The sequence below is a fragment of the Cervus elaphus genome, chromosome 14 (genome assembly GCF_910594005.1).
Source record: "Cervus elaphus chromosome 14, mCerEla1.1, whole genome shotgun sequence".
NCBI classification, from domain to species: Eukaryota; Metazoa; Chordata; class Mammalia; order Artiodactyla; family Cervidae; genus Cervus; species Cervus elaphus.
Window position 1 is genome coordinate 30,180,708 of NC_057828.1, and position 27,442 is coordinate 30,208,149.

General features: G+C 37.0%; 1 protein-coding gene across 1 annotated transcript in view; it reads left to right on the plus strand.

Annotated features, from left to right (window-relative positions):
• DNAH14 (dynein axonemal heavy chain 14) overlaps positions 1-27,442 on the plus strand; it is a 388,841-nt gene that overhangs the window by 194,553 nt on the left and 166,846 nt on the right. Inside the window, exons 34-37 of the mRNA XM_043922886.1 lie at positions 4,572-4,740; positions 9,479-9,568; positions 15,675-15,809; positions 26,118-26,321. Of these exons, the coding sequence (XP_043778821.1) occupies positions 4,572-4,740; positions 9,479-9,568; positions 15,675-15,809; positions 26,118-26,321 (598 nt within the window). The remainder of the gene's footprint in view (positions 1-4,571; positions 4,741-9,478; positions 9,569-15,674; positions 15,810-26,117; positions 26,322-27,442) is intronic.

Here is a 27,442-nt window from a genome sequence, read left to right on the forward strand (position 1 = left end):
AACTGGAGGAATCAACCTGCCTGACTTCAGGCTCTACTACAAAGCCACAGTCATCAAGACAGTATGGTACTTGCACAAAGACAGAAATATAGATCAATGGAACAAAATAGAAAGCCCAGAGATAAATCCATGCACCTATGGACACCTTATCTTTGACAAAGGAGGCAAGAATATACAATGGAAAAAAGACAACCTCTTTAACAAGTGGTGCTGGGAAAACTGGTCACCCACTTGTAAAAGAATGAAACTAGAACATTCTCTAACACTATACACAAAAATAAACTCAAAATGGATTAAAGATCTAAATGTAAGACCAGAAACTATAAAACTCCTAGAGGAGAACATAGGCAAAACACTCTCTGACATAAATCACAGCAGGATCCTCTATGACCCACCTCCCAGAATGTTAGAAATAAAAGCAAAAATAATCAAATGGGACCTAATGAAACTTAAAAGCTTTTGCACAACAAAGGAAACTATAAGCAAGGTGAAAAGACAGCCTTCAGAATGGGAGAAAATAATAGCAAATGAAGCAACAGACAAAGGATTAATCTCAAAAATATACAAGCAACTCCTGCAGCTCAATTCCAGAAAAATAAATGACCCAATCAAAAAATGGGCCAAAGAACTAAACAGACATTTCTCCAAAGAAGACATACAGATGGCTAACAAACACATGAAAAGATGCTCAACATCACTCATTATCAGAGAAATGCAAATCAAAACCACAATGAGGTACCATTACACGCCAGTCAGGATGGCTGCTATCCAAAAGTCTACAAGCAATAAATGCTGGAGAGGGTGTGGAGAAAAGGGAACCCTCTTACACTGTTGGTGGGAATGCAAACTAGTACAGCCACTATGGAGAACAGTGTGGAGATTTCTTAAAAAACTGGAAATAGAACTGCCATATGACCCAGCAATACCACTCCTAGGCATACACACTGAGGAAACTAGATCTGAAAGAGACACATGTACCGCAATGTTCATCGCAGCACTGTTTGTAATAGCCAGGACATGGAAATAACCTAGATGCCCATCAGCAGACGAATGGATAAGCTGTGGTACATATACACAATGGAATATTACTCAGCCATTAAAAAGAATACATTTGAATCAGTTCTAATTAGATGGATAAACTGGAGCCCATTATACAGAGTGAAGTAAGCCAGAAAGATAAACACCAATACAGTATACTAACACATATATATGGAATTTAGAAAGATAGTAATGATAACCCTATATGCAAGACAGAAAAAGAGACACAGATGTACAGAACAGACTTTTGGACTCTGTGGGAGAAGGCGAGGGTGGGATGATCTGAGAGAACAGCGTCAAAACATGTATATTATCAAGTGTGCAACAGATCGCCAGTCCAGGTTGGATGCATGAGACAAGTGCTTGGGGCTGGTCCACTTGGATGACCCAGAGGGATGGGACGGGGAGGGAGGTGGGAGGGGGGTTCAGGATGGGGAACACATGTAATTCCATGGCTGATTCATGTCAATGTATGGCAAAAACCACTACAATATTGTAGATTAATTAGCCTCCAACTAATAAAAATAAATGGAAAAAAATGAATATTAGACAATTTGCTTTTTAAAAGTCCCTTGACCCTTCCTAACACCTAAAATTTTAATTGTTCTTCTTGCCTCCCTCCTCTTCCCTTCTCTGTCCCTTCCTCTCCCTTGACTCCACCCAGTGCTTTGTAAGGTTTCTAATTTTGTCTCTAAGGCATGCAAGAATACTACAAATTTCTCTCATTTCTTTATGCATGGTGATTCAACCTTCCCTTTTTTCTGCTTTCTCTTTCTAGATTATGTTGATGGAGCCTAACTCTAACCCCCAAATAGAGTTTAAAGGTGTTTACATTTAAGAAAATAATAAAGGTGTGTTGGTTTTGTAGGGCTGCTGCCATAACAAACTGCTACAAAAGCGTGATGTCCAAAAAACAATGGAAATGAATCTTCTCATAGCACCTGAGGTCAGAGGTCTGAACCAAGTTTGTGGACAGACCTGCTTTCCTTCTAGTGTCTCTCGGGAGATTCAGTTCCTTTCCTCTTTTAGCTTCTGGTGGTTGCCAGCATTCCTTGGTGGAAGGTCACATCACCCCAGTCTCTGCCTCCATCTTTGCATCACCTTCTCAACTCTATGTCTCTGTCTCCTCTCTTATTAGGAACATGTGACTACACTTAGACCTGAATGATTCAGGATAAACTTCTTTCATAATTCTTAACTCAATTAGATCTTCTGCCCTATCAGATAATATTCACAGAGTTCCAGGGATTAGGAAGTGAATATATTGGGGGGTTTGGGAGGGGTAGGGAAGAGGGGGGAATTTTTCTGCCTACCACAGTCAGCCTTATCTGTTTTTCTCTAAATCTCCCCTTTTGTTTAGAAAATAAACTAAAACTGACCACAGTACTGGGCTGCAAAATGTCTTAACTAATTCCAAACAACTGGTATCATGAAAACAATCAAAATGGTTTAAAAGGTTACATTTAACTATGCTTTTCTTCAATTTTAGTTGACCTTCATCTAGAAGTTTTTTTTTTATTCTTAAATTACAAGACAGTCCCCACAGTAATCACAGATGCCATCCTCTAAGTTATTCTTTTGTATAATTTTAGTGAAAAACATGGTATTGTAACAATTATACCGTATTTTATATAAGCTATTATCTCTCCTTGATGGACATGGGTTTGGGTGGACTCTGGGAGTTGGTGATGGACAGGGAGGCCTGGTGTGCTGTGGTTCATGGGGTCTCAAAGAGTCAGTCATGACTGAGAGACTGAACTGAACTGAACTGTCTATATCTAATAGTTACTCCCCAGCCAGACATACTGTTATCCCTATTTTGAAATTTTCTTTTAATGTAAACCAATATTTGTCTTGAGAAAAAAGTGGGAAAGGTCAAGGTTACTTACCAGATCCCCAGCAGGGAAGTGTGGGACCCTTTCTGTCTCTGGTGTGGCCCCTCACTTTGACTTCTGGTCAACTCTTGCCCTCTCTACCAAAACACCTTCAGAAAAAAGACTCACTGATGTATTTACAGAGGAATGTGTAAACAGCTGCTGCCAACTCAGTGAGTCTTCCATCGTAAAGATAGAGTGCTCATAGAAATGGATTTTGAAATCAGAGAATCCTGACTGAATGCCAGTTCAGACATTTACTAGCTATATGACACTGAGTGTGTTATTTCATTTTTCTGAGTATCACTCTTTTTTCATACTTAGCTTTTGAAGATTAATGAAATTTCTTAAACAAATAAGCGAAAGGCCTTGTAAAAAAAAAAAAGATACTCAATAAATGTTATCTATTAGCTCTTTTTATTATGAGGCAAAGGCTTAAAAGTTACCACCATCCCAATGAAGAATTTCAGATGTCAGTAGACAAGAGTATGGGAGGGATGCTAGGGCAGGGGAAATGTTTCTTCCTTTCTATCTCCAGAATCATACTATACCACATGTAGTTACTTTTCCCCCTTTTGACTGCATGTTTAATGTATAAAAATGTGTACTGGAGTGTTTAGTATATGAAATATCATATGTGGCAATAAACTGTGTGATAACAATATATCAAAAACTTTTGTTATTATTAACAAAAATATTAAGTTGACTTAAACAGTAGAAGGAGTTTACTGTTTCACCCAATCAGAAAATCCAGAGGTGGGGCAGGGTGTAATCACTTTGATTTGAGTTTCCCTTTTATTTCTCTGAGATAGTCTAAAGACTGCAGTCCTCTGTGTCTGGGTTATTTTTAGGTTGGCTTCCTTTTTCGTAGCCAGATGGCTTCTAATAATAAATGGAGCTGTTCGCCCCATTGAACTGAAGACCCAAACCACTCTGAGAGGACAATTCATTTGTCTATCCCTGAAATACCGTGTCCAAGTGACTGCTATGCATTGATTGATTAGAGCTGGGGTTATATTCACTTGTTGAATATTTTTTGTGTCATATGCTTGCTTTCTGAAACTCTCTCAGACATACAACCTTGGCAAATCAGAGAGAGTTACCCTAGAATCTGAACCTGAAACTAGAGAGAAAAGAAATAGGATGTACACAGAGTCCACTCTGGCAAGGGTGACGGCAGTGGCAATAGCTGCAGACATTTAGCAGAAATTAGCAGGGACAGCAAGCCGCTCTAGTGCAAGCTGCAGGCTCTAGATGCAACAGGCACTGCTCTCTGGTGGCAGCCACTGATGGTAGCAGCCATGTCTTCACAGGACCAGTTCTATAGCTCAACTTTGTTCCCAACTACATAGCCTGCAAGACTAGTTCTCTAGTCATCCTAGGGATTTTTAATAAATCATTTTATTTTTCATTTGATGTTAACTTGAATACATTTCTATTTTGGCTGAGAAACAGCATTACCCTGAGTTCTAAGTCAGTCAGGGCCCATCCCTGGAGCTGGGAACCAGATTAACCTCACCCAAACCACATAGCTGCTTTGCAGTGGGGAGAGGAGGAAAGGGTATTGGGATAGCCACCACTAAAAAAGAATATTAATGGTCTTTAACATCAACAAAACAAACTTGCTAACTTGTTCTTTGCTTTCTTCTACCATTAAAGTAACATCAGTGACATTTCTGAAACAGAGGAAACTCTGATAATTATTGAAGCTTTGAGAGAAGCTAGCTTACCAAAATTTCTTCCTAAAGATGTCCTACTTTTTGAAAAGATTATGAGAGATATTTTTTGTGGAGCAACAGTTTCGAAAGTAAATCAGATTGTCTTGGAGGTAATAAGACCTTTGAAAATCATTACAAATCATTTATATGTGGAATATCAGTTAAGATAAGAAACTATAATAGATGTGAATTTGAATGTTAGTTAGTCCTGAAATTCTCTATTCATGTTATAACTTGGGACACAAAAATACTTGGAGATATATATTTCCCATGAATGAAGAACTTTCAGTGCATCTTGGCATAATGGAAACAAGAACAAATTGTGTACCTTTAAGGAAGGAAGGCTGTTAACACATATTTTGCTCCTCAATTTTTTCATCTTTCAAGTGAGAATGATACTGTCTGCTCTTCCTACTTTCAAAAGGTGCTTAGAGAATCAAATTATATCAGAATTATGAATAAAGACTTTAATGTGTAAATACTTTGTGATCATTAAAATGACACAATTTCAAAGCCATTTATGGGGCTTCCATGGTGGCTCAGATGGTAAAGAAACAGAGCCCTTTATATTTTCTCTTATATATATAAAACCATACAGTCATTGCCTTAGTTTAGGTAGGATCTTAGTGTCTTCTGTTACTATGATACAACCTCCTGCTACTCCCTCCATTCTAATATGTTGTCATATGGCCACCAGAGTTGCTTTCCTAAAACATATGTTTGGTCACATCAGCAAAGCATCTATTGAAGCAATGTTGCCTCTAATACAACAGTCAAATTAATTATCTTGGCCATAATGTCAGACCAGGTTATTTTTCTAATACTGAGCATTAAAGTAAGAAACTAGGAAAAAGAGCAATAAAACAAGTTATCTGAAATGAAACCAATGAAAATAATGAAGGAAAGGGCAGAAATCAACCAAATAAAGAATAAAAACTATAGGAAAAACAACAAAACCAAAGTTATCAGTTTGATTATATACAGACTTCAAGCAAGAATGATTAATAATTGAAACAAATAATAATATTAGAGATTTAAAAGTGATGAGAACATTATGAACAACCTAAGTTAATAAATGTAAAGCTATAGACATGTTGCATTAAGCAACAGGGAATGGGAAGTGGTCACTGAGCAAAAACAATTTTTAAAGATACTCAAAGCAACTTCTTCCCATCCCTGCTCCCCAAAATTCAGACACAGATGGTTTTATAGTTTTAATTGGAGATTTTATGCTATAATTCATATATGTATCCTCTTGAGATAACCTTTTTTCAGATTTCCCATATCACCTAATAAATGGCTTTTTTTTTTGGTAAGGGTTTCATATGTACATTTTGTGCTTACTGGATATAAAGTTATATACATAGCCTATTAATTATATTTTTCAGAACTTGATACTTATTTTTACTGATTTATCAGTTTCTGGAAGGAGTATATCAAAATCTTAACTGAAATTACTGATTTATCTGTGTGTCTTGCATGTGTGTCAATTGTTACTTTATACAGTTTGACATTGTAAGTTGTGTATATTTTTGTTTATTCTTTAACCACTATACTCTGTCTTTTTCTGGACCATATGCTATGTCTTGCTTTAAGACCTATTTAGTCAGATATTAAAATTTCTATCCAACTTTTTTATGTGGATTTGTATTTTTAGAATCTCTTTTTCCATTCTTGTATTTCTCAAACCTTCTATGTTTCTCTGTTTGAACTATAAGTCTTATGGGAGATGTACCAGTGGACTTTGTTTTCTTGTAATTCAGTCTGTGATTGTCCTGTGTTGATTTTAACTTTTTATATTCATTACAGATTCTGTTATCTTAAAATTCATTACTGTTGTAATATTTATTTAATTTCTTTTTCTTCATTGTTTCTCTCTTGCCCTGCTCTCTGTGGGATAGATTGAATTTTCTTCTGTGTTTATTTTGTGTTTATTCTCTATGGTGCCTCTCTTAACTGAAGACTGACATCCAGCATTATTTGTTCCTATTTATTAATTTTTTCAATATCTATATATTTTCCCTTTCAAAACAAGTACTTTAGCATACTCTTTGGTCTTCCCCATACTCTCATTCTTATATATGTCATATCATAAATGTTTGTTATGGGAATTTTTTTTCCTTTTCCTTGGACCTAATTTTATAAATACGTGTTTGCCCACACAGGCATATGCATGCCTTTAGAATACTGTAAACTAACAAGGTATTTTATAAAGCTTTCTCTTCATATCTCTTATAGACTTCAATGTATTCCTTTTTTTAGTACTTCTTCCAACAGTGTTTTTCAAGTAGGTTTTGTGTGACAAAACTTTGGCAACTATTTCTGATATGCCTTTATATTTAGATTGCAGTTTGGCTGGTTATAAAATTCTAAGTTTAAAGTTCTTTTCATTTAATACATTAAAATATTTAACATCTTTAAAATGTTATTACATTTTCCCTTGCTCCACTCTTGAAATGGTCAGTGTCACTTTAGTATATGTTCCTTTGTAGTGTATCTGTTCTTTCTCTCCAGAAGCTTTTAAATTTTTCATTTGCCTTTGATACTCTTAATCTCAGTATAAATTCTCTTGTTATGAATTTTGGTATTCTATAAGCCCTTTTAATATGTAATTTTGAAGGCAACGTATAGTGTAAGATTCTTTGTTCCACATGATTAAATGAGTTAGACTTTTCCAGACGAACAAGTTGCAGGTCCAGACTCTAAACTATGCTTAGTTTTTTTTCATAGCACTTATCTTTGTTTTACATTTTTTATATTTTCTTTGTCTCATTATTTTAATGAAAATGCAGTTTGATTTTTTTCTTTTGCTGTGTGGTTTCTAAGAGAAAGACAGTGGATATTTGCATCTAAGTTTTGCCTGCATTTTGAAGATTTCATTTGCATTTTAAAGATTTTTATTTTGCTATAAAAAAGGAGGAAAATGTCAGTTGACAAGTTTTCCTTCTCTGTCTTATGTGAACATCTTTCTATTCTTCTCAAAGAGAGTGTGCAAATTCCCTACTCTCCTTCCTACAATTAAAAGTTTTAAGTCCTTCCAGTGTTACATTTAACATTTTTCAAGGCACAGCTAAAACAAATAACATTGGCATTGTAATAACATTTCTACATGTAGATTAATTTTACTTTTGAACCTCATTATTCATTCACCTTTTCATCAGTTTTACAAGTTAATTTATGGCTTATGGAAAAGTTTTATATATGAGAATATTAATTTATTCAGCTACTTCCTCCTTTGTATATTTTTACATTGATAAATATGCAAGCTCTCAACTGTTTAATAAAATGTTACCAAATTGTAGCATATGGCTCATAGAAATGGCACAAAGATAATTTAAAGTTGTGATTTTAATATTAAGTGTGGAATAATTCAGTCTCATTTAATGGTGTGTTTTTGATGACTTACACAATGACCAATCAATCATATATAACACACCCACATAGGAAGACATGTTATTAAAAAAATACCCTATAGGTGTGCTATTTATACATTTTGTTCATTTGTGATACAAGAATTTGAATTGCATGTGGAATAAGTTGGAATCTATTCAACTTATTCACATTACTGTCTTTAGCAGTATTCAACATGTGTAGGGGTCATTATCTCAGAGCAACCAAAGGATAACCTGAGAATTACTAAAACCACATAATGCTATAGGAACTACATATACTTTGTCATCCAGTTAACTCCAAAGAACATCTGATATAGCCATAAATATTTAGGTCAGGATTATGATTTTATTTCAAAACCTTCACCAGGTAGGATGACCCGAGTATATCTGAATATGTCTTCTTTTATTATCTCAGTTCTTCTGATCTTCAGTGCATCCCATGCTATCTTTACTCCACACTTGTGTGACTTTTCACTTGTATCCAGGCAGTATCTAGGTTTGTATTAGTGACTGCAGAGATTCCTAGTTTCTACATCTAAAACTGCAAGCAGTGCAGGCCATAAGTGGGGAGTCTCATCAACTTTGTTTGGAAGAGGTTGCTTTTCAAAACTAATTTCCTACCTCCAGTTAGCCTTTCATAGGGTCTATATTTCCTCTGTTTGTACAGTCTTGCTGAGTGTCTGTGTTTTCTTTGGCTGCTTCCCATTTTAGAAATGCAAGGAATGAGAAATGGTATAGGAGAGGCTAGTGAGAAAAAGGATAAATCATACTTTATCTGTAGACATAGTTACCAATTATATCAACATTGAAGTAAATCCCACTTTAGGAGGAATCATGCTGCCCTTATAATTCCTGCATTTTAATATTAAATATCTTTCAAAGGTGCAGCCACTTCCTGGGATGGGCTAATGTATAACCACGTCAAGTTTTTCATTTTGTAAATTTTGCTATGTTTCATCTTGTAAATTTTGCTATCTTAGAATATTCTTAACGCTGAAACAGTAAAACAGTCATTACAAAATTGAAAATCAACTTTAATGGTGATTGGAGTTAAAAAAAGATTAACAAATAAGAAAAATAAAAATACTTATCATTGTTCTCCTTTCAAAAAATTCCTCAAAGATATAGAATCTTTTACCTTTTCTTCACTGTAGGATAATTAGACAATTATACTGTGGTGACAGCTAGTTCTTAAATGCATAATAAAGCATGACTTAAATTGGGGGAGGATCTATGAATTTGCTACCTGGGGGTCTGTGAGCATAAAATTTTCTGTGTATTTTATTCTGGTGGGGGAAGTAATGTTTTCATTATTTGGGGTTGGTGAACTAAAAAATTAAGAAATACCATTTTAAAGTGCTGTATTTTCTACCTAGTTAAGAGAGATTTTGTAGGATTACATATTAAGAGTTTAATTTGCAATGAAATTTAAATTGATGTATTTTTTTTCTTTAAGAAACTAATAGAGATTGCAACACAACAGTTGGGCTTACAACAGTGGCCAGCTCAAAAAGAGAGAATCATACAGTTTTATAATCAACTTCAGGTAAGTATAGAATGTCATGTTAGCAATTTGCTCCTATGTTTAAATAGGTGTGATCAAGGAGAAAAGAAAATTATGATAAAAGATATCTACTATAACGTTCTTCAAAGTAAAGTGGTTTGTTAATTAACTATTTATCTAAACTTTGTTATTCGATCCCTCACTTTCAGTTCAGTCAGTCGCTCAATCGTGTCCGACTCTTTGCAACCCAATGAACCACAGCACTCCAGGCCTCCCTGTCCATCACCAACTCCTGGAGTTTACCCAGACTCATGTCCATTGAGTCAGTGACGCCATTTAACCATTTCATCTTCTGTTGTCCCCTTCTCCTCCTGCCTTCAGTCTTTCCCAATGTCAGGGTCTTTTCAAATGAGTCAGCTCTTAACATCAGGTGGCCATAATATTGGAGCTTCAGCTTCAACATCAGTCCTTCCAATGAACATGCAGGACTGATTTCTTTTAGGATTGACTGGTTGGATCTCCTTGCAGTCCAAGGGACTCTCAAGAGTCTTCTCCAACACCACAGTTCAAAAGCATCAATTCTTCTGTGCTCAACTTTCTTTATAGTCCAACTCTCACATCCATACATGACTACTAGAAAAACCATAGCCTTGACTAGATGGACCTTTGTTGACAAAATAATGTCTCTGCTTTTTAGTATGCTGTCTAGGTTGGTCATAAATTTCCTTCCAAGGAGTAAGCGTCTTTTAATTTCATGGCAGTAAAATTTCATGCAGTGATTTTGGAGCCCAGAAAAATAAAGCCTGTCTCTGTTTCCATTGTTTCCCCATCATTTGCGATGAAGTGATAGGATAGGATGTCATGCTCTTAGTTTCTTGAATGTTGAGTTTTAAGCCAGCGTTTTCACTCTTCTCTTTCAGTTCTATCAAGAGGCTCTTTAGATCCTCTTTGCTTTCTGCCATAAGGGTGGTGTCATCTGCATATCTGAGGTTATTGATATTTCTCCCAGCAATCTTGATTCCAGTTTGTGCTTCATCCAGCTGGGCATTTGGCATGATGTATTCTGCATATAAATTAAATAAACAGAGTTTCAATATATAGCCTTGATGTACTCCTTTTCCAATTTGGAACCAGTCTGTTGTTCTATGTCTGGTTCTAACTGTTCCTTCTTGACCTGCATACAGGTTTCTCAGGAGACAAGTAAGGTGGTCTGGTATTCCCATCTCTTGAAGAATTTTCTATAGTTTCTTGTGATCTACACAGTAAAAGGCTTTGGCATAGTCAATGAAGCATAAGTAGATGTTTTTCTGAAACTCCCTTGCTTTTTCAATGATCCAATGGATATTGGCAATTTGATCTCTCTTTCCTCTGCCTTTTCTAAATCCAACTTGAACATCTAGAAGTTCTCGGTTCACATACTGTTGAAGCCTATCTTGAAGATCTCTGAGCGTTACTTTGCTAGCGTGTGAGATAAATACAATTGTGTGATAGTTTGAACATTCTTTGGCATTGCCTTTCTTTGGGATTGGAATGAAAACTGACCTTTTCCAGTCCTGTGGCCACTGCTGAGTTTTCCAAATTTGCTGGCATATTGAGTGCAGCACTTTGACAGCATTGTCTTTTAGGATTTGAAATAGCTCAGCTGGAATTCCATCACCTCCACTAGCTTTGTTTATAGTGATGCTTCCTAAGGCCCACTTGACTTCGGACACCATTATGTCTGGCTAGGTGAATGATAACACCATCATGGTTATCTGGGTCATTAAGATCTTTTGGGTATAGTTCTTCCGTGTATTCTTGCCATCTCTTCTTAATATCTCTTGCTTCTGTTAGACCATACTGTTTCTGTCCAAGGAGGCAGGAGGGGATGTCAGGCTATACACAAGTTTGCAACAAAGGGAGCAAGCAATGTGAACATCAAAGATCAGGTATCAAGTTAAGGGATTTAGCATTCTGTATATGGGAAGATGCAAGCCTCTGGGCTCCCTGAATTCATTCGTTTCATATGAACCTCAGCTATCAGGGGCCAATCCTGTTTCCTTGTTCACCTTAAAGAGTGGCAGATGGCTGCTTCTTGCATTTTCCAAGCTCTTCAGCAGTCATTATGGGGGTGGGGGGCTGGGGGGACAGGGGTGGGGGTCACAGCATCCACTGGATCACAATTTTGGGAGCCATCATTCACATTTGAAGGCCAGAAATCACTGATGGCTATAACATTTCTTGCTTGTTGATACGGCAGCAGGTATTTTCATTTCACACTATTTAGATATATTCATGGTATACAGTTGTACAGGAGACTTTGTTAATGCAGTAATCTCTATTGACCTTCTTTTATGGCTTGTGTTTTTGTGTCCTATTTTTAGAAATCTTTTCTATCCTGTCTCATCAAGATTTTGTCAGTAATTTTTCTGAAATTTTTAGATACTTGCATTTCTCATGTTTAAGTTGTCTGTGGTTTATTTTTCATTAAAATATCAAGTAGGAATTTAGTTTTCCCTGTGTGAAAGTGAAAAGAGGAAGTTCCAGTCTGACTCTTTGTGACCCCATGGACTGTAGCCTGCCAGGCTCCTCTGTCCATGGAATTCTCCAGGCAAGAATACTGGAGTGGGTTGTCATTTCCTTCTCCAGGGAATCTTCCCAAGCCAGGGATCAAACCTGACCCAGGGATCGAACCCAGGTCTCCTGCATTACAGGCAGATTTTTTACCATCTGAGCCACCAGGGAAGCCCTTTCCCTGAATGGATAACCAGTGTTCCTAAGACTTCTTTACTGATGTATTATTTCTATCATATAGGAAGTTTTCATATGTAAAAGGATAGATTTCTTCTATACTTTATTATTTGTCCTATATTTCTTTGTGACAACACTGCACAGTCTTTATAACAAGTCTTTATATTTGTTGGCACCACTTAGAGTCGCTGACTGGGTCTGAAAATTAAACTGACAAAAACAGATAAACAAGAGAACATACACATTTTATTGAATTTTTATATGTACACGAGAGTCTTCACAACAATGAAGACCTCAGAAAGTGACCAGAACAGGATGCTCTTTTACCTTTTAGGCAAAGAAATGTAAATTTGTGAAAAATTGACACTCAGAGGCCTTATAATCTCCTCTAAGGTGCAGTTTGCGTTGGTTTAGGGAGGGAGGCAAGTTAATGGTTGGCTTTTACATAAGAAGTACAGGAATGGTCGTCAGAACTTAATCCCAAATTTATAAAATCGTTCTATGTAATCTCTTATCTGTTTCATGCTGATAATTACTCAGGAAGGAAATGAAAAGAAATAATCTCTTTCTGGGGAAACTCACATTCAGTGGCCAAATTTTCTTGGTAAAGTGTTTGGACAAAAAGAAGGGAAAGGAGATAGAGTCAGAAATCTTTCTGAGTCAGTTTTTGAAAGCCTATTCCAGTGCTCAATAATACCAGATGCCTGTGGATGGTAGGAAGTGTAGAAGGTCCATTAAATTCTTTGACAATCAGCTCATTTTTGAGTGACTCTTGCATTAAAAGGTTGACACCACTGTTGTCACGTTGCAAGTGGTCCAGATATTCAAACACATGACACAGATTAGTTTCAACAGATGTGATGGTGTGCCTAGAGTTAGTCAGTCGGATTGAAATAGCAGGGCCATAGCTTGAATAGCGTTAATATCAGTGAAGCACCACCAGTAGACCCAATAGAGGGGATCAAAGATCTGATGTAGAATCTGCCAGGTGTAAGTGGGGATCATTCATGCCCTATGCAGTGTGGCTTCTCTCACTGAGACAACTGTGTCAACTTTTGGTAGGAGTCACCAGTCTGAAGTTCAGTGATAGCATCTGCATCAGAAACACACAGTTCTTTATTTTGTGCAATCTTTGATGTTACGACGTCCAGTGTGATGTTCCATCCAGAAAACTGTCTTGGCAACCTGGGAAGAGAAATTGATCAGAAGCTTAATTCTAATTCTGGGTAATCTCATCAGAATGGGTCCTCACCATGGGCGCTTGAATGACTTAGGTAGTTTGATCAACAGCTACCATTTGTCTCCACAATACAAAGCCCCATAGGATTATCTTTAATCTTCTGTTCTGTAGTTTTCCAAGTGGCACACCAAATAGGCCATCAACAAAAGCCCAAGAATTGGAGTTTTTCCCAGGGAGAGGAATAAACAAGACTTTTTTGATTCTCCATAGCTGACCCTGAGGCTGGACATCAAGAGACTTCAGATTTCAGCTTAGTTGAACCATCAGTAAACCAGACCAAGGCGTTTGTGGAAATCTTTGTGAATCAAGGGTCAATTGAGCCATCAGCTTTCCTTTAGGAGTTTAAGTGGGGTATAAAATTGCTCCCAGAGAAATAGGTGCCATTCTTTCATATAAAGCCAGGATGCCCCAGGACCAGGCTAGCTGCAGTCCTGAATATATAATTTCCATTTGACAAGCAAGGCTTTTTGGACTTTTCTCACCTTGCCAGTTACAGAATGGGACTATCAGACCAGAGAATTACAAAGCTTTCGTGAAGGTATAGAGGTTGAAATGGAAGTAAAAAGATTTTAACTTTATATTTAAATTTTAATGTAATACATGTGAGACATTGTTAAAAATAGTTATTTCTTCAATGTTCTTGCAATAGTCCAAAGGAGATGGTGAGGGGCCCACTCTGATGTTTAGCATCTGACCCACTCAGTCCATTTGGACTGCTCTAACAAAACACAATAGATTGAGTGGCTTATACAACAGACTTATTTCTCACAGTTCTGGAGACTGGGAAATTCAAGATCAAAGTGCTGGCAGGTTTTATTTCTGGTAAGAACCTTCTACCTGCATATGGTGAGCTGCAGGACACTTCTCACACTGTCCTCACATAGTAGAATGAGAGCAAACTCTCGTCTCTCTTCCTTTTCTTGTAAAGACACCATTCCAACATGCAGTCCACCCTCACGACCTCATCTAAACTTGCTTACCTACCAAAGACCCCCACCTCCAATACTACTGCACTGGGTGTTAGGGCTTCAGTATTTGAATGTTGGAGGACATGAAAATTCAGTTCACAACACCAAGGTAAGGCAGGCTATTGTGGTTGTGATAAAGAAAAGATGATATCATGCAAAAGTTTTCAAAGAGATAAGAGAATGAAAAAGGCAAGTATTCTACTTTAGACAGTTGGTGCTATGCTGTATTTAGTCGCTTAGTCATGTCTGACTCTTTGCAACTTCATGGACTGTAGCCCACCAGGCTCCTCTGTCCATGGGGATTCTCCAGGCAAGAATATTGGAGTGGGTTGCCATGCCCTCCTCCAAGGGATCTTCCCAACCCAGGGATCGAACCCAGGTCTTTTGCACTGCAGGTGGATTCTTTACCGTCTGAACCACCAGGGAAGCACAAGAATACTGGAGTGGGTAACCTATCCCTTCTTCCTGACCTAGGAATCGAACTCTGGTCTCCTGCATTGCAGGTGGATTCTTTACCAGCTGAGCTACCAGGGAAGCTCAGACAGTTGGTACCTAGTGGTTTTATTGACTAGATTAAGGAAATAAGAGAAGGAACAAATGTAGGGGGAAAAAGATACAGATTAGATTATGTTGACTTTGAAAACGATGTGTGACATCCAGATGGAAGTATTTAGTAGCACATTGAAATTTCACTCTGGCATTTAGAATCAAAAACTGAGAAAAATGTACACTTTTTAAAGGAGTCATTAGAATTCAGATGATGGTTAAAGATACTCAAATGGATGAAATTGGATAGGGACAATGTGGGGGAGAGAGAGACAAGGATGAATTAGGGAAGACTAACATGGAAAGGACAATCAGAACTCAAAAGAGAAAAAATAGAGAACAGGAAGCCCAGATAAATCTTACTACAGAAGCCAATCACAGAGAAAGACACAGGAGTAAATGAGAATTAAAAAGTGAAATAAACTATTAAATATCAAGAGTGAAAATCATTCTTTGAATTTTAAAATTGGGAGACTTATGGTGATTTTAATATTTGCCTAGTCAATAAAACAGAATCCAGATTACAACTGATTGAAAAATAATTTGAATGAATGGCCCATGGATATAGTCAGAGATGTATGTGTAAATAAGAACTTTCAGGTTTCAGCTTTGTTGAATAATCAGTAAACTAAAATTAAGCCATAAATCTGCAATTCTGTTTTAGGCTTGTGTTGGTGTGATGTTAGTGGGTCCAACAGGTGGAGGAAAAACAACAGTCAGAAGAATTTTAGAAAGAGCATTAACACTATTACCAATTGAAGAATTTCTATTGATTGAGGAAAGGGACTCTATTTCACAGGTAAATATTCTACTAAATAAAATGTTTCTCTTTTTGTTCAGGTCTTATTTTATACTTCAGTAACATTTTTTGTTCTCTTTACAGAAGTATGTTTTTTTACTTGTCAAATTTCTTGCTAGGTGTTTTGTAGTTAGGAATCACTGTCGTGAACAAGATTTTTTTCATTTGAATCTCAAACTGATAGATGCTAGTGTAAAATAAAATTATAAAATATATATGTTGTATTTAGTCATTTTACCTAGTTGACTAATAGTTTTAATTATTTTTTTAGGTAATCTATTGAATTATCTTCATTCTTCAGTTTAATATGGTGTATCACATTTCATTTCTATTTCATTTATTTCTAGCTGATTTTATGATTTATTTCCTTTTACTAACTTTTGGTTTCACTTGTTATTCCTCTAGTTGCTTTGAAATATCTTCAAATGACTATAATTTTTTCTCTTTTCTAATATTTATATATTTTTATCTTATTGCATTGATTAACTCTCCAAGACACTGTTAACTGTAATACTTTGTTCCTGACGTTATCTGAAATACAGTTGTTATGTCAGTATTTAATATGATTTTGCTCTCAGTCTATGATGAGTATTCTCTATCACACATTGAAAATTACCTTTTAGTCTCATTACATTTCAGTTTTTGACTCCTAGAATTTATGAAATGATTTCTCAGCATGTATTTTTAATATTTTATCTGGTTAATTTATAACTTATCTTGATAGACTTACTAATGTTGAATCGTCCTTAGATACCTAGAATAACTCCTACTTTTTTAAGACATATTTTTATTCAATATAAAAGTAGACTCCAATAAATAGTGTGTATTTTAACTATCTTACTTAAAGATTGATTGCTGGTAATATAGTCCAAAAGTCTAAGAAACTCAGGTTCTTGATTATGTGGATTCTTTTAGTGTGCAATATCCTGCTTCAAAATCATTTGTGTGGCAGCTCATGATTCTTTATCTGTTATCAATAACTGTTAATTCTCAAGCACTTATTATAATTAGTAATACATAAATTATCACATCAATAATAAAAATAAATAATATTTATGCAGTACTAAATATGGACCAAATACTGGTGAAAACACCTTTACTTGAATTATCTCATTCAGTCCTTACAACTCAGTGGACAAAAATTTGTTTTATTAAAAATATTTTTATATTGCAAAAGAAATATGTACCATTGTGAGAAATTTATGACAACTGCAAACACTTTGTTGTATTTCTTTTCATTATTTTTTAAACTAAATATATTTGTAGATAATTGAGATAGTACTATGTATAAATGATTTCAAATTTTCTAATGTTGGTTTTTTCACCTAATGTTTTTTTTTCACCTAATGTTATATGCTGAGAATTAACCCCCTGTCATTAAAAACATCTCACAACATCATTCCAATAAGTATATTCTGTATATATGACTATGTGTGTGCATGTCTGCTAAATCACTTCAGTTATGTCCAACTCTTTTGTGACTCTATGGACCGTAGGCCACCAGGCTCCTCTGTCCATGTTATTTTCCAGGCAAGAATACTGGATTGGGTTGCCATGCCCTCCTCCAGGGGATCTTCCTAACCCAGGATTCAAATGCACATCTCTTATATCTCCTGCATTGGCAGGCTGGTTCTTTACCACTAGTGCCACTGGGAAGCCCACATATGACTATTTGTTGTTTTTTTGTCCTAAGTCATGTCTGACTTCTTGCGACCCCATGGACTGCAGCACGGCAAGCTTTCTTGTCCTTCACTGTCTTCTGGAGTTTGCGCAAACTCATGTCGATTGAGTCAGTGATGCTATATAGCCATCTCATCCTCTGCCACCCTCTTCTCCTTTTGCCTTCAGTCTTTTCCATCATCAGGGTCTTTTCCAGTGAGTTGGCTGTTCCCATTAGGTAGCCAAAGTTTTGGAGCTTCAGCTTCAGCATCAGTCCTTCCAATGAATATTCAGGATCAATTTCCTTTTGGAATGACTGGTTTGATTTCCTTGCAGTCTAAGGAACTCACAAGAGTCTTCTGCAACACCACATTTCGAAAGCATCAGTTTTTCGGCACTCAACCTTCTTTATGGTCCAACTCTGACATCCGTACATGACTGCTGGAAAAACAATAGCTTTGACTGTATGGACCTTTGTTGGCAAACTAATGTCTTTGGTTTTTAATATGCTGTCTGGGTTTGTCATCGGACTTCCCAGTTGGTGCTAGTAGTAAAGAACCTGCCTGTCAATGCAGGAGTTTTAAGAGATGTGGGTTCAATACCTGGGTTGGGAAGGTCTGCTGGAGAAAGGCATGCAACCCACTCCAGTATTCTTGTCTGGAGAATTCCCTGGACAGAGGAGTCTGGAGGGCTACAGTCCATAGGGTCGCAAAGAGTTGGACATGACTGAAGCGACTTAGCACACACGCATGCACTAATTTTGTCATAGGTTTCCAAACCTGAGTCTCTCCTGCATTGCAAGTGGATTCTTTACTGTCTGAGCCACCAGGGAAGCACTGTGTATGACTATACTATAATTTAATTTATTTAATGATTCTTTCATTTTTAACATTTTATATATGCTGCTGCTGCTGCTGCAAGGTCCCTTCAGTCGTGTCCGACTCTGTGTGACCCCATAGACGGCAGCCCACCAGGCTCCTCTGTCCCTGGGATTCTCCAGGCAAGAATACTGGTGTGGGTTGCCATTTCCTTCTCCATTTTATATATGAGGGTTTTAAAATATAATAAAAATATTTAGACTAATGGCAAGATCTTAGGTAATGGAATTGTTTTGATCTTCCTCCTAGATTCAAAACTTTTCCTAATTGATCTGTTCAGGACCTTTTCTTTATTTATTTTAGTTCAGTTTAGTTTACTTTATTTCCTTATCTTCACTTCTTTTCCCTCTTCAACATGGGAAACTTCTATAATGCTTGTACTAGATGCCCTTCTGTATGTTTGTATCATTGTGGCTCAGATGGTAAAGAATCGCCTGCAATGTGGGAGACCTGGGTTCGATCCCTGGGTCAGGAAGATCCCCTGGAGAAAGGCATGGCAACCCACTCCAGTATTCTTGCCTGGAGAATTCCATGGATAGAGGAGCCTGGTGGGCTACAGTCCATGGAGTCAGAAAGAGTCAGACAAAACTGAACAACTGAGCCCACAAACACATCCTTTAAAAAATGTCTACCTCAAGTTGGATTGTTCTGTGGTGGGTATAAATTGATCATGCACTGCAAAGTAAAATTCAAGTGAATTTCATATATCATGTAATTAACCATTTTAAGATGTACAATTTCAATATCATTTAGTGCATTCACAACATTGTGCAATTACCACCTCACTCTGGTTTCAAATTTTCCAGAAGAATACCCTCTACTGATTAAGAAATCACTCCCCATTACCTTTTCTCTCCATTTTCTGGAAACCAGTGGTTGACTTTCTGTGTGTATGGATTTGTATATTCAGATTCAGTTTAGTTCAGTTCAATTGTTCAGTCATGTCCGACTCTTTGTGACCCCATGGACTGCAACACACCCTGTCCATCACCAACTCCTGGAGTTTACTCAGACTCAAGTCCATTGAGTCAGTGATGCCATCCAACCTTCTCCTCCTGCCTTCAATCTTTCCCAGGGTCAGGGGTTTTTCAAATGAGTCAGTTCCTCGCATCAGGTGGCCAAAATATTGGAGCTTCAGCTTCATCATCAGTTCTTCCAATGAATCTTCAGGACTGATTTCCTTTAGGATGGACTGGTTGGATATCCTTACTGTCCAAGGGACTCTCAAGGATCTTCTCCAACACCATAATTCAAAAACATCAATTCTTCGGCGCTCAGCTTTCTTTATAGTCCAACTCTGACATCCATACATGACTACTGGAAAAACCATAGCCTTGACTAGACAGATTTTGTTGGCAATGTCTCTGCTTTATAATATGCTGTCTAGGTTGGTCATAACTTTCCTTCCAAGGAGTGAGTGTCTTTTAATTTCATGGCTGCAATCACCATCTGCAGTGATTTTGGAGCCCCCCCAAAAATAAAGTCTGCCACTGTTTCCACTGTTTCCCCATCTACTTTCCGTGAAATGATGGGACCGGATGCCATGATCTTGGTTTTCTGAATGTTGAGTTGTAAGTCAACTTTTTCATTCTCCTCTTTCATTTTCATCAAGAGGCTCTTTAGTTCTTCTTCACTTTCTGCCATAAGGTTGGTGTCATCTGCATATCTGAAGTTATAGATATTTATCCCTACAATCTTGATTCTAGCTTGTGCTTCATCCAGCCCAGCATTTCTCATGATGTTAAATATGCCGAGTGACAATATATAGCCTTGATGTCCTCCTTTCCCAATTTGGAACCAGTCTGTTGTTCCATGTCCAGTTTTAACTGTTGCTTCCTGACCTGCATACAGATTTCTCAAGAAGCAGGTCAGGTGCTCTGGTATTCCCATCTCTTTCAGAATTTTCCACAGTTTATTGTAATCCACAGTCAAAGGCTTTGGCATAGTCAATGAAGCAGAAGTAGATGTTTTTCTGGAACTCTCTTGCTTTTTCGATGATCCATCGGGTGTTGGCAATTTGATCTCTGGTTCCTCTGCCTTTTCTAAAACCAGCTTGAACATCTGGAAGTTCACGGTTCATGTATTGCTGAAGCCTGGCTTGGAGAATTTTGAGCATTACTTTACTAGCGTGTGAGATGAGTGCAATTGTGCGGTAGTCTAAGCATTCTTTGGCATCGCCTCTCTTTGGTATTGGAATGCAAACTGACCTTTTACAGTCCTGTGGCCACTGATGAGTTTTCCAAATTTGCTGGCATATTGAGTGCAGCACTTTCACAGCATCATCTTTCAGCATATGAAATAGCTCAACTGGAATTCCATCACCTCCACTAGCTTTGTTTGTAGTGATGTTTCCTAAGGCCCACTTGACTTCACATTCCAGGATGTCTGGATCTAGGTGAGTGAGCACACCATCATGATTATCTGGGTCGTGAAGATCTTTTTTGTACAGTTCTTCTGTGTATTCTTGCCACCTCTTCTTAATCTCTTCTGCTTCTGTTAGGTCCATCCCATTTCTGTCCTTTATTGTGCCCATCTTTGCATGAAATGTTCCCTTGGTATCCCTTATTTTCTTGAGGAGATCTCTAGTCTTTCCCATTCAATTGTTTTCCTCTATTTCTTCACACTGATCACTAAGGAAGGCTTTCTTACCTCTCCTTGCTATTCTTTGGAACTCTGCCTTCAAATGGGTAAATCTTTCCTTTTCTCCTTTGCTTTTCACTTCACTTCTTTTCACCACTATTTGTAAGGCCTCCTCAGACATCCATTTTTTGAGGATGGTCTTTTTCTTGAGGATGGTCTTGATCCCTGTCTCCTGTACAATGTCATGAACCTCCATCCATAGTTCATCAGGCACTCTGTCTATCAGATCTAGTCCCTTAAATCTATTTCTCACTTCTACTGTATAATCATAAGGGATTTGATTTAGGTCATACCTGAATGGTCTAGTGGTTTTCCCCACTTTCTTCAATTTAAGTCTGAATTTGACAATAAGGATTTCATGATCTGAGCCACAGTCAGCTCCTGGTTTTGTTTTTGCTGACTGTATAGAACGTCTCCATCTTTGGCCGAAAAGAATATAATCAATCTGATTTCAATGTTGACCATCTGGTGATGTCCATGTGTAGCATTTTCTCTTGTGTTATTGGAAGAGGGCGTTTGCTATGACCAGTGCATTCTCTTGGCAAAGCAGTATTAGCCTTTGCCCTGCTTCATCTGATTATTCAGATTATTTCATATAAAAGGCATCATGGAATATGAGACCTCTTATGTCTGGGTGCTTTCACATATGATTTTGAGGTTCATCCAAGATGTAGCATGTATCAGTACTTCATTCTACTTTATGGCTGAGTAATATTCCATTATATGGAATATTTGTTTATCCATTCATTACAGTTTGTTTATCTGTTCATCCCTTGATGGATATTTGGATGAGTTCAGTTTGCCAGTACTTTATATATATATATACTGGTCTGTTGTTTTCTCTTCTTGTGATATTTTTGTCTGGGTTTGGAATCACGGTACATATGGGGCCTCATAGAGTGTGTTAGAACCTGTTCCCTCCTTTTTATTTTTTGCCTTGATGTTAATACTTCTTTAAATGTTTCATCAAGCTCATCTAATATCTAGGTTTGGACTTTACTTTTTAGGAGGTTTTTGGTTAGTGATTCAATCTCTTTACTGGTTATAGATCTGTTGAGATTTTCTATTTCTTCTTGAGTCAGGTTTTGGTCGTTGTTTGTGTTTCTAGGAATTTGCGTGTTTCATCTAGATTATATAATTTGTTGGCACACAATTGTTCATAACATTTTCTTATAATCCTTTAAATCTGCAAGACAGTAGTAATGTCCATGCTTTTATTTCTGTTATTTGTTTTCTATTTGCAGTCTAGTTGAAAGTTTGTCCATTGTGTTGATCTTTTCAAGCAACCAGCTTTTGGTCATATTGGTTCTCTCTATTGTTTTTCTATTCTCTGTTTATCTATTCTCTGATCATTATTTCCTTCTTATTGCTGGTCTTGAATTCACCATGCTCTTCTTTTCCTAGTTCCTTACAGTTTAAATTAGACTGTTGATTTGAAGTCTTTTTTCTCTTTTACTGTGGGTGTTTATAGCTGTACTTTTTCTTCTTTGCATTAATTTCACTGTATTCCAGAAGTGTTGGTATGTTGTGTTTTTATTTTCATTATCTCAATTCCATTTCTTCTTTGACTCATTGGTTGTTTAGCAGTATATTTTAAAATTTCTATGTATTGGAAAATTTTCCAACTTTTGTATTGATTTCTGTTTTTATTCATTTGAAGTTGGAGAAGAATATTTAGAATATTGATTTCAATATTCTAAAATGTATTGAGATTTGTTTTATGATCTCAAACATGGTAATTTCAATAGTCCTATCTTCAAATTTTCTGATTCTTTTTCCTGGCTGCTCAAATTAACTGGTTACCTCTGCTGAAATTTTTTATTTCAGCTACTGTATTTTCAGCTCTGTAATTTCTATTTGGTTCCTTTTTATAATTTCTGTTTACTTATATTCCCTACTTTTTCTCATGTCATTTTACTCATTTCCTTTAGTTTTTGGCTATGATTTTCTTCATCTCTTTGAGTATATTTACTACAGTTAAAATCTTTTTTTATTATGTTCAATATCTGAGTTTCCTCAGGGATGTTTTCTGTTTAGTTTATTACTTTGGCTGAACAGGTTTTCATGTTTCTTTGTATTCTTGTGATTTTTTTTTTTTATTGTTGAAAACTGAGCATTCATAAAAAGAGCCACATTTCTCAGGCTTTACAGACTCGCTGTCTGCTGGGATAGTTCTTCACTGAGCCTAAGGATCAGCCTGAGATGAAAGTATAAGTCTTTTCACTGTTTTTTTTCCCTCCCACTGTGGCTGCATCTCTACTGGGCCTGCATCTGACTTTCACAATTCCCTTGTATATGCAGCTGCTTTTGAATGTTTTAATCTCAAACATTCTTACCTTAGCTTCTCTCTAGAGCCTTAGAAGGTCTGTTGTATGTCTTGATCAAAAATTTATTATTTTAGGCTTCTATGGGTCTTTAGCCTTCTTGCAGCTTTCGCAAGAAATGCCTGCCACTCTTCCTGCTTGAAATGCATAATAGTGACACAGACATCTGTTATTCCAGTAGCCACCAGACAGGCTATGTATGTGTGTGTTCAGTCACTAAGTCATGTCCGCAATTTTGCAGCCCCATGAACTGCAGCACACCAGGCTTCTCTGTCCTTCACTGTCTCCTGGAGTTTGCTCAGATTCATGTCCATTGATTCAGTGCTGCTATGTAACTATCTCATCGTCTGCCTTCTCCTTCTCCTTTTGCCTTCAGTCTTTCCCAGCATCAGGTAAATTAGAATGTTGTAAATAAAGTCTGAGTACCAATTATGACCTGAAGCTTAAAACTATCTTACTCTTCCTGACTTCTATAAGCAACTCTGACTCCAGACAAAACACATCCTAGCTCAAATATTGATTGTGTTCCTGGATGAGGCATAATGGGATTTTTTTTAATGGAAAGTTTTTTTTTAATTGAAATATAATTAATTTACAGTTCTGTCAGTTGCAGTTTAGTTACAGGTGTACAGCAGTGATTCAGTTATATATATGTGTGTGTGTGTGTGTGTATATATATATTCTTTTTTACATTCTCTTCCACTATAGGTTATTACAAGATACTTATTTCTCTGTGTTATATAGTAAGTCCTTATTGGTTATTTTATATACAGTGAAAGTGTTAATCACTTAGTCATGTCCAACTCTTTGCCACCCCATGGACTGTAGCCCACCAGGCTCCTCTGTTCATGTGATTTTCCAGGCAAGAATACTGGAGTGGGTGGCCATTCCCTTCTGCAGGGAGTCTTCCTGACCCAGGGACTGAACCCAGGTCTCCTGCATCACAGGCAGATTCTTTACGGCCTGAGCCACCAGGAAGCCCTTTATGTATAGCAGTGTGTATATTTTAATCCCAAAGTCCTTATCCCTGCCCCACCTTCCTAGTTGGGAACCATAAGTTTGTTTTCTTTATCTATGAGTCTATTTCTGTTTTGTAAATAAGTTCATCTGTATCATGTTTTAGGATTCCATATATAAACAATATCATATGATATCATTTGTCTTTCTCTGACTTCCTTAACTTAATATGACAATCTCTAGGTCCATCTCTGTTGCTGCAAATGATGTTATTTTATTCTTTTTATGGCTGAGTATATTTATATTTATATAATATATGGGACTTCCTTGGTGGTTCAGACAGTAAAGTGTCTGCCTATAATGTGAGAGACCCAGGTTTGATCCCTGGGTCAGGAAGATCCTCTGGAGAAGGAAATGGCAACCCACTCCAGTACTCTTTTTTTTTTTTCATTTATTAGTTGGAGGCTAATTACTTCACAACATTGTAGTGGGTTTTGTCATACATTGACATGAATCAGCCATGGAGTTACAGAAAGATAAAGAACATTACAGCATACTAACACATATATATGGAATTTAGAAAGATGGTAATGATAACCCTATATGCAAAACACTCCAGTACTCTTGACTGGAAAATCCCGTGGATGGAGAAGCCTGGTGATCTACAATACATGGGGTCACAAAGAGTCGGACACGACTGAGCGACTAAACTTACATAGTAGTATATATATTATATATACTGAATATATACTTATATCCAGTTGTATATATATATATATATATATATATATATGAAATAGAAAATGTTCATTTTCTATTGGTGCTATAACTAATAACCACAATTACATGGATTAAAACTACACTCATTTATCATCTTCCGATTCTGGGAGTCAGAAGTCCTGTATGGGTCTCACTGGGTTATGATCCAGATGTCAGCAGGTTGAGTTCCTTTCTGGAGGCTCTAGGGAAGAACTCTTTCCCTTGTGCATTCAGGTGTTGGCATAAATAAGTAGGTCCCGTTTCCTTGCTGTCTGTCAGTGGGAAGCTGCCCTTACCTTCTAGAGGCCTCTCTCAGATCTTTGCACACTGTCCGTACCTCTAGATCCTTCTGTACTGCCCTGTTTCTGATTTGCTCCCTTGCTTTCCTCTTCCAATTTTAACTCATGCAATTAGATTGAATTCACTTGGATAATCAGGATAATTTTCCTATCTCCAGATATGTCCCTTCATTACCTCTACAAAGTCCATTTAGAAGCATGACGGGGTTTTTTTCCCCCCATTCTTCTCCTAGGTATTCATTTGTGTGTCTGTGAAAGTTGCTCAGTCGTGTCCAAATATCTGCGGCCCCATGGACTGTAGTCTGCCAGGCTCTTCTGTCTATGGAATTCTCCAGGCCAGAGTACTGGAGTGCGTAGCAAATCCTTTCTCCAGGGGATCTTCCCAACCCAGGGATCAAACCCAGGTCTCCCCCATTGCAGGCAGATTCATTACCATCTGAGCCACCAGGAAAGCCCAAGAAAACTGGAGTGGGTAGCCTATCCTTTCTCTAGTGGAACTTCCTGACCAAGGAATCAAACCAGGGTCTCCTGCTTTGCAGGTGGATTCTTCACCAGCTGAGCTACCAGGGAAGCCTCATTTGTAGTATTCGTAATTTAAAAAAATAATTATTTGGATATAATGGCTAATTTTAATAAGTCAATTTTTACTATGTCTTGCAAAGTGCTACCTTTATAAAGAATCCTTCTTTCAAGCAAAAGATCTCTCCTAAAACCTCTAGTAGGAATGATACAAAAAATTAGACAATTGTTCTATAGTCAGTGTCTTTAAAAATCACTCTGGATTTTTCTCAGATTTCAGGAAGAAGAGGAAAAATAGATATTTGTATTTTAAATCCAAAGTGTATCACTATCAGTGAACTATATGGACATCTGGATCCTAATACTATGGAATGGGCTGATGGATTATTATCAGCAACAATTCGGAATTATGTATATTTAAACACTACAAAATACTCAAACAAAGACAGCGAATCAAAAATCTCAGATTCTGCTAATGTAAGTTCAGTATGGAACATTTATTTTGTTTCACTATTATAGATTATTTCATTGCTTATCTAATGTTTGATATCAAGGTTTCATTAGATACTTACTAGAGTAATTTTTTTCCATTTATTTTTATTAGTTGGAGGCTAACTACTTTACAATATTGTAGTGGTTTTTGCCATACATTGACATGAATCAGCCATGGATTCACATGTATTCCCCATCCCCGATCCCCCCTCCCACCTCCCTCTCCACCCGATTCCTCTGGGTCTTCCCAGTGCACCAGCCCCGAGCACTTGTCTCATGCATCCAACCTGGGCTGGTGATCTGTTTCACCCTTGATAATATACATGTTTCAGTGCTATTCTCTCAGAACATCCCACCCTCACCTTCTCCCACAGAGTCCAAAAGTCTGTTCTATACATCTGTGTCTCTTTTTCTGTTTTGCATATAGGGTTATCGTTACCATCTTTCTAAATTCCATATATATGCGTTAGTATACTGTATTGGTCTTTATCTTTCTGGCTTACTTCACTCTGTATAATGGGCTCCAGTTTCATCCATCTCATTAGAACTGATTCAAATTTAAAATTACTATGATCAGTGTAAAAAGGGAAAAGCAATGAGCTATTAAAAAGCAGAAAATATACCTTGTGGATTGTTGGGGTTTTCTTAATTAATTTTTATTGGAATACAGTTGCTTTACAGGGTTGTGTTAGTTTCTGCTGTACGGCAATGTGAATCAGTTATACAGATAAATGTATTGCCTTGTTTTTAGATTTCTTCCCATTTAGCTCACCCAGGGCACCGAGTAGAGTTCCCTGTGCTATACATTAAGTTCTCATTAGTTATCTCTTTATACACAGTAGTGTATATATGTCAATTCCAGTCTCCCAGTTCATGCCACCCATCCATTCCCTCCTTGGTATCTATAAGTTTGTTCTCTACATCTGTAACTTTATTTTTGTTTTGTAGATGAGTTCATTTTGCACTGTTTTTTAGATTCCACATGTAAGCAATATCGTATATTTGTCTTTCTCTTTCTGACTTAACTTCACTCAGTATGGCAATCTCTAGGTCCATCCATGTTGCTGCAGATGGCGTTTTTTATGGCTGAGTAATATTCCATTGTA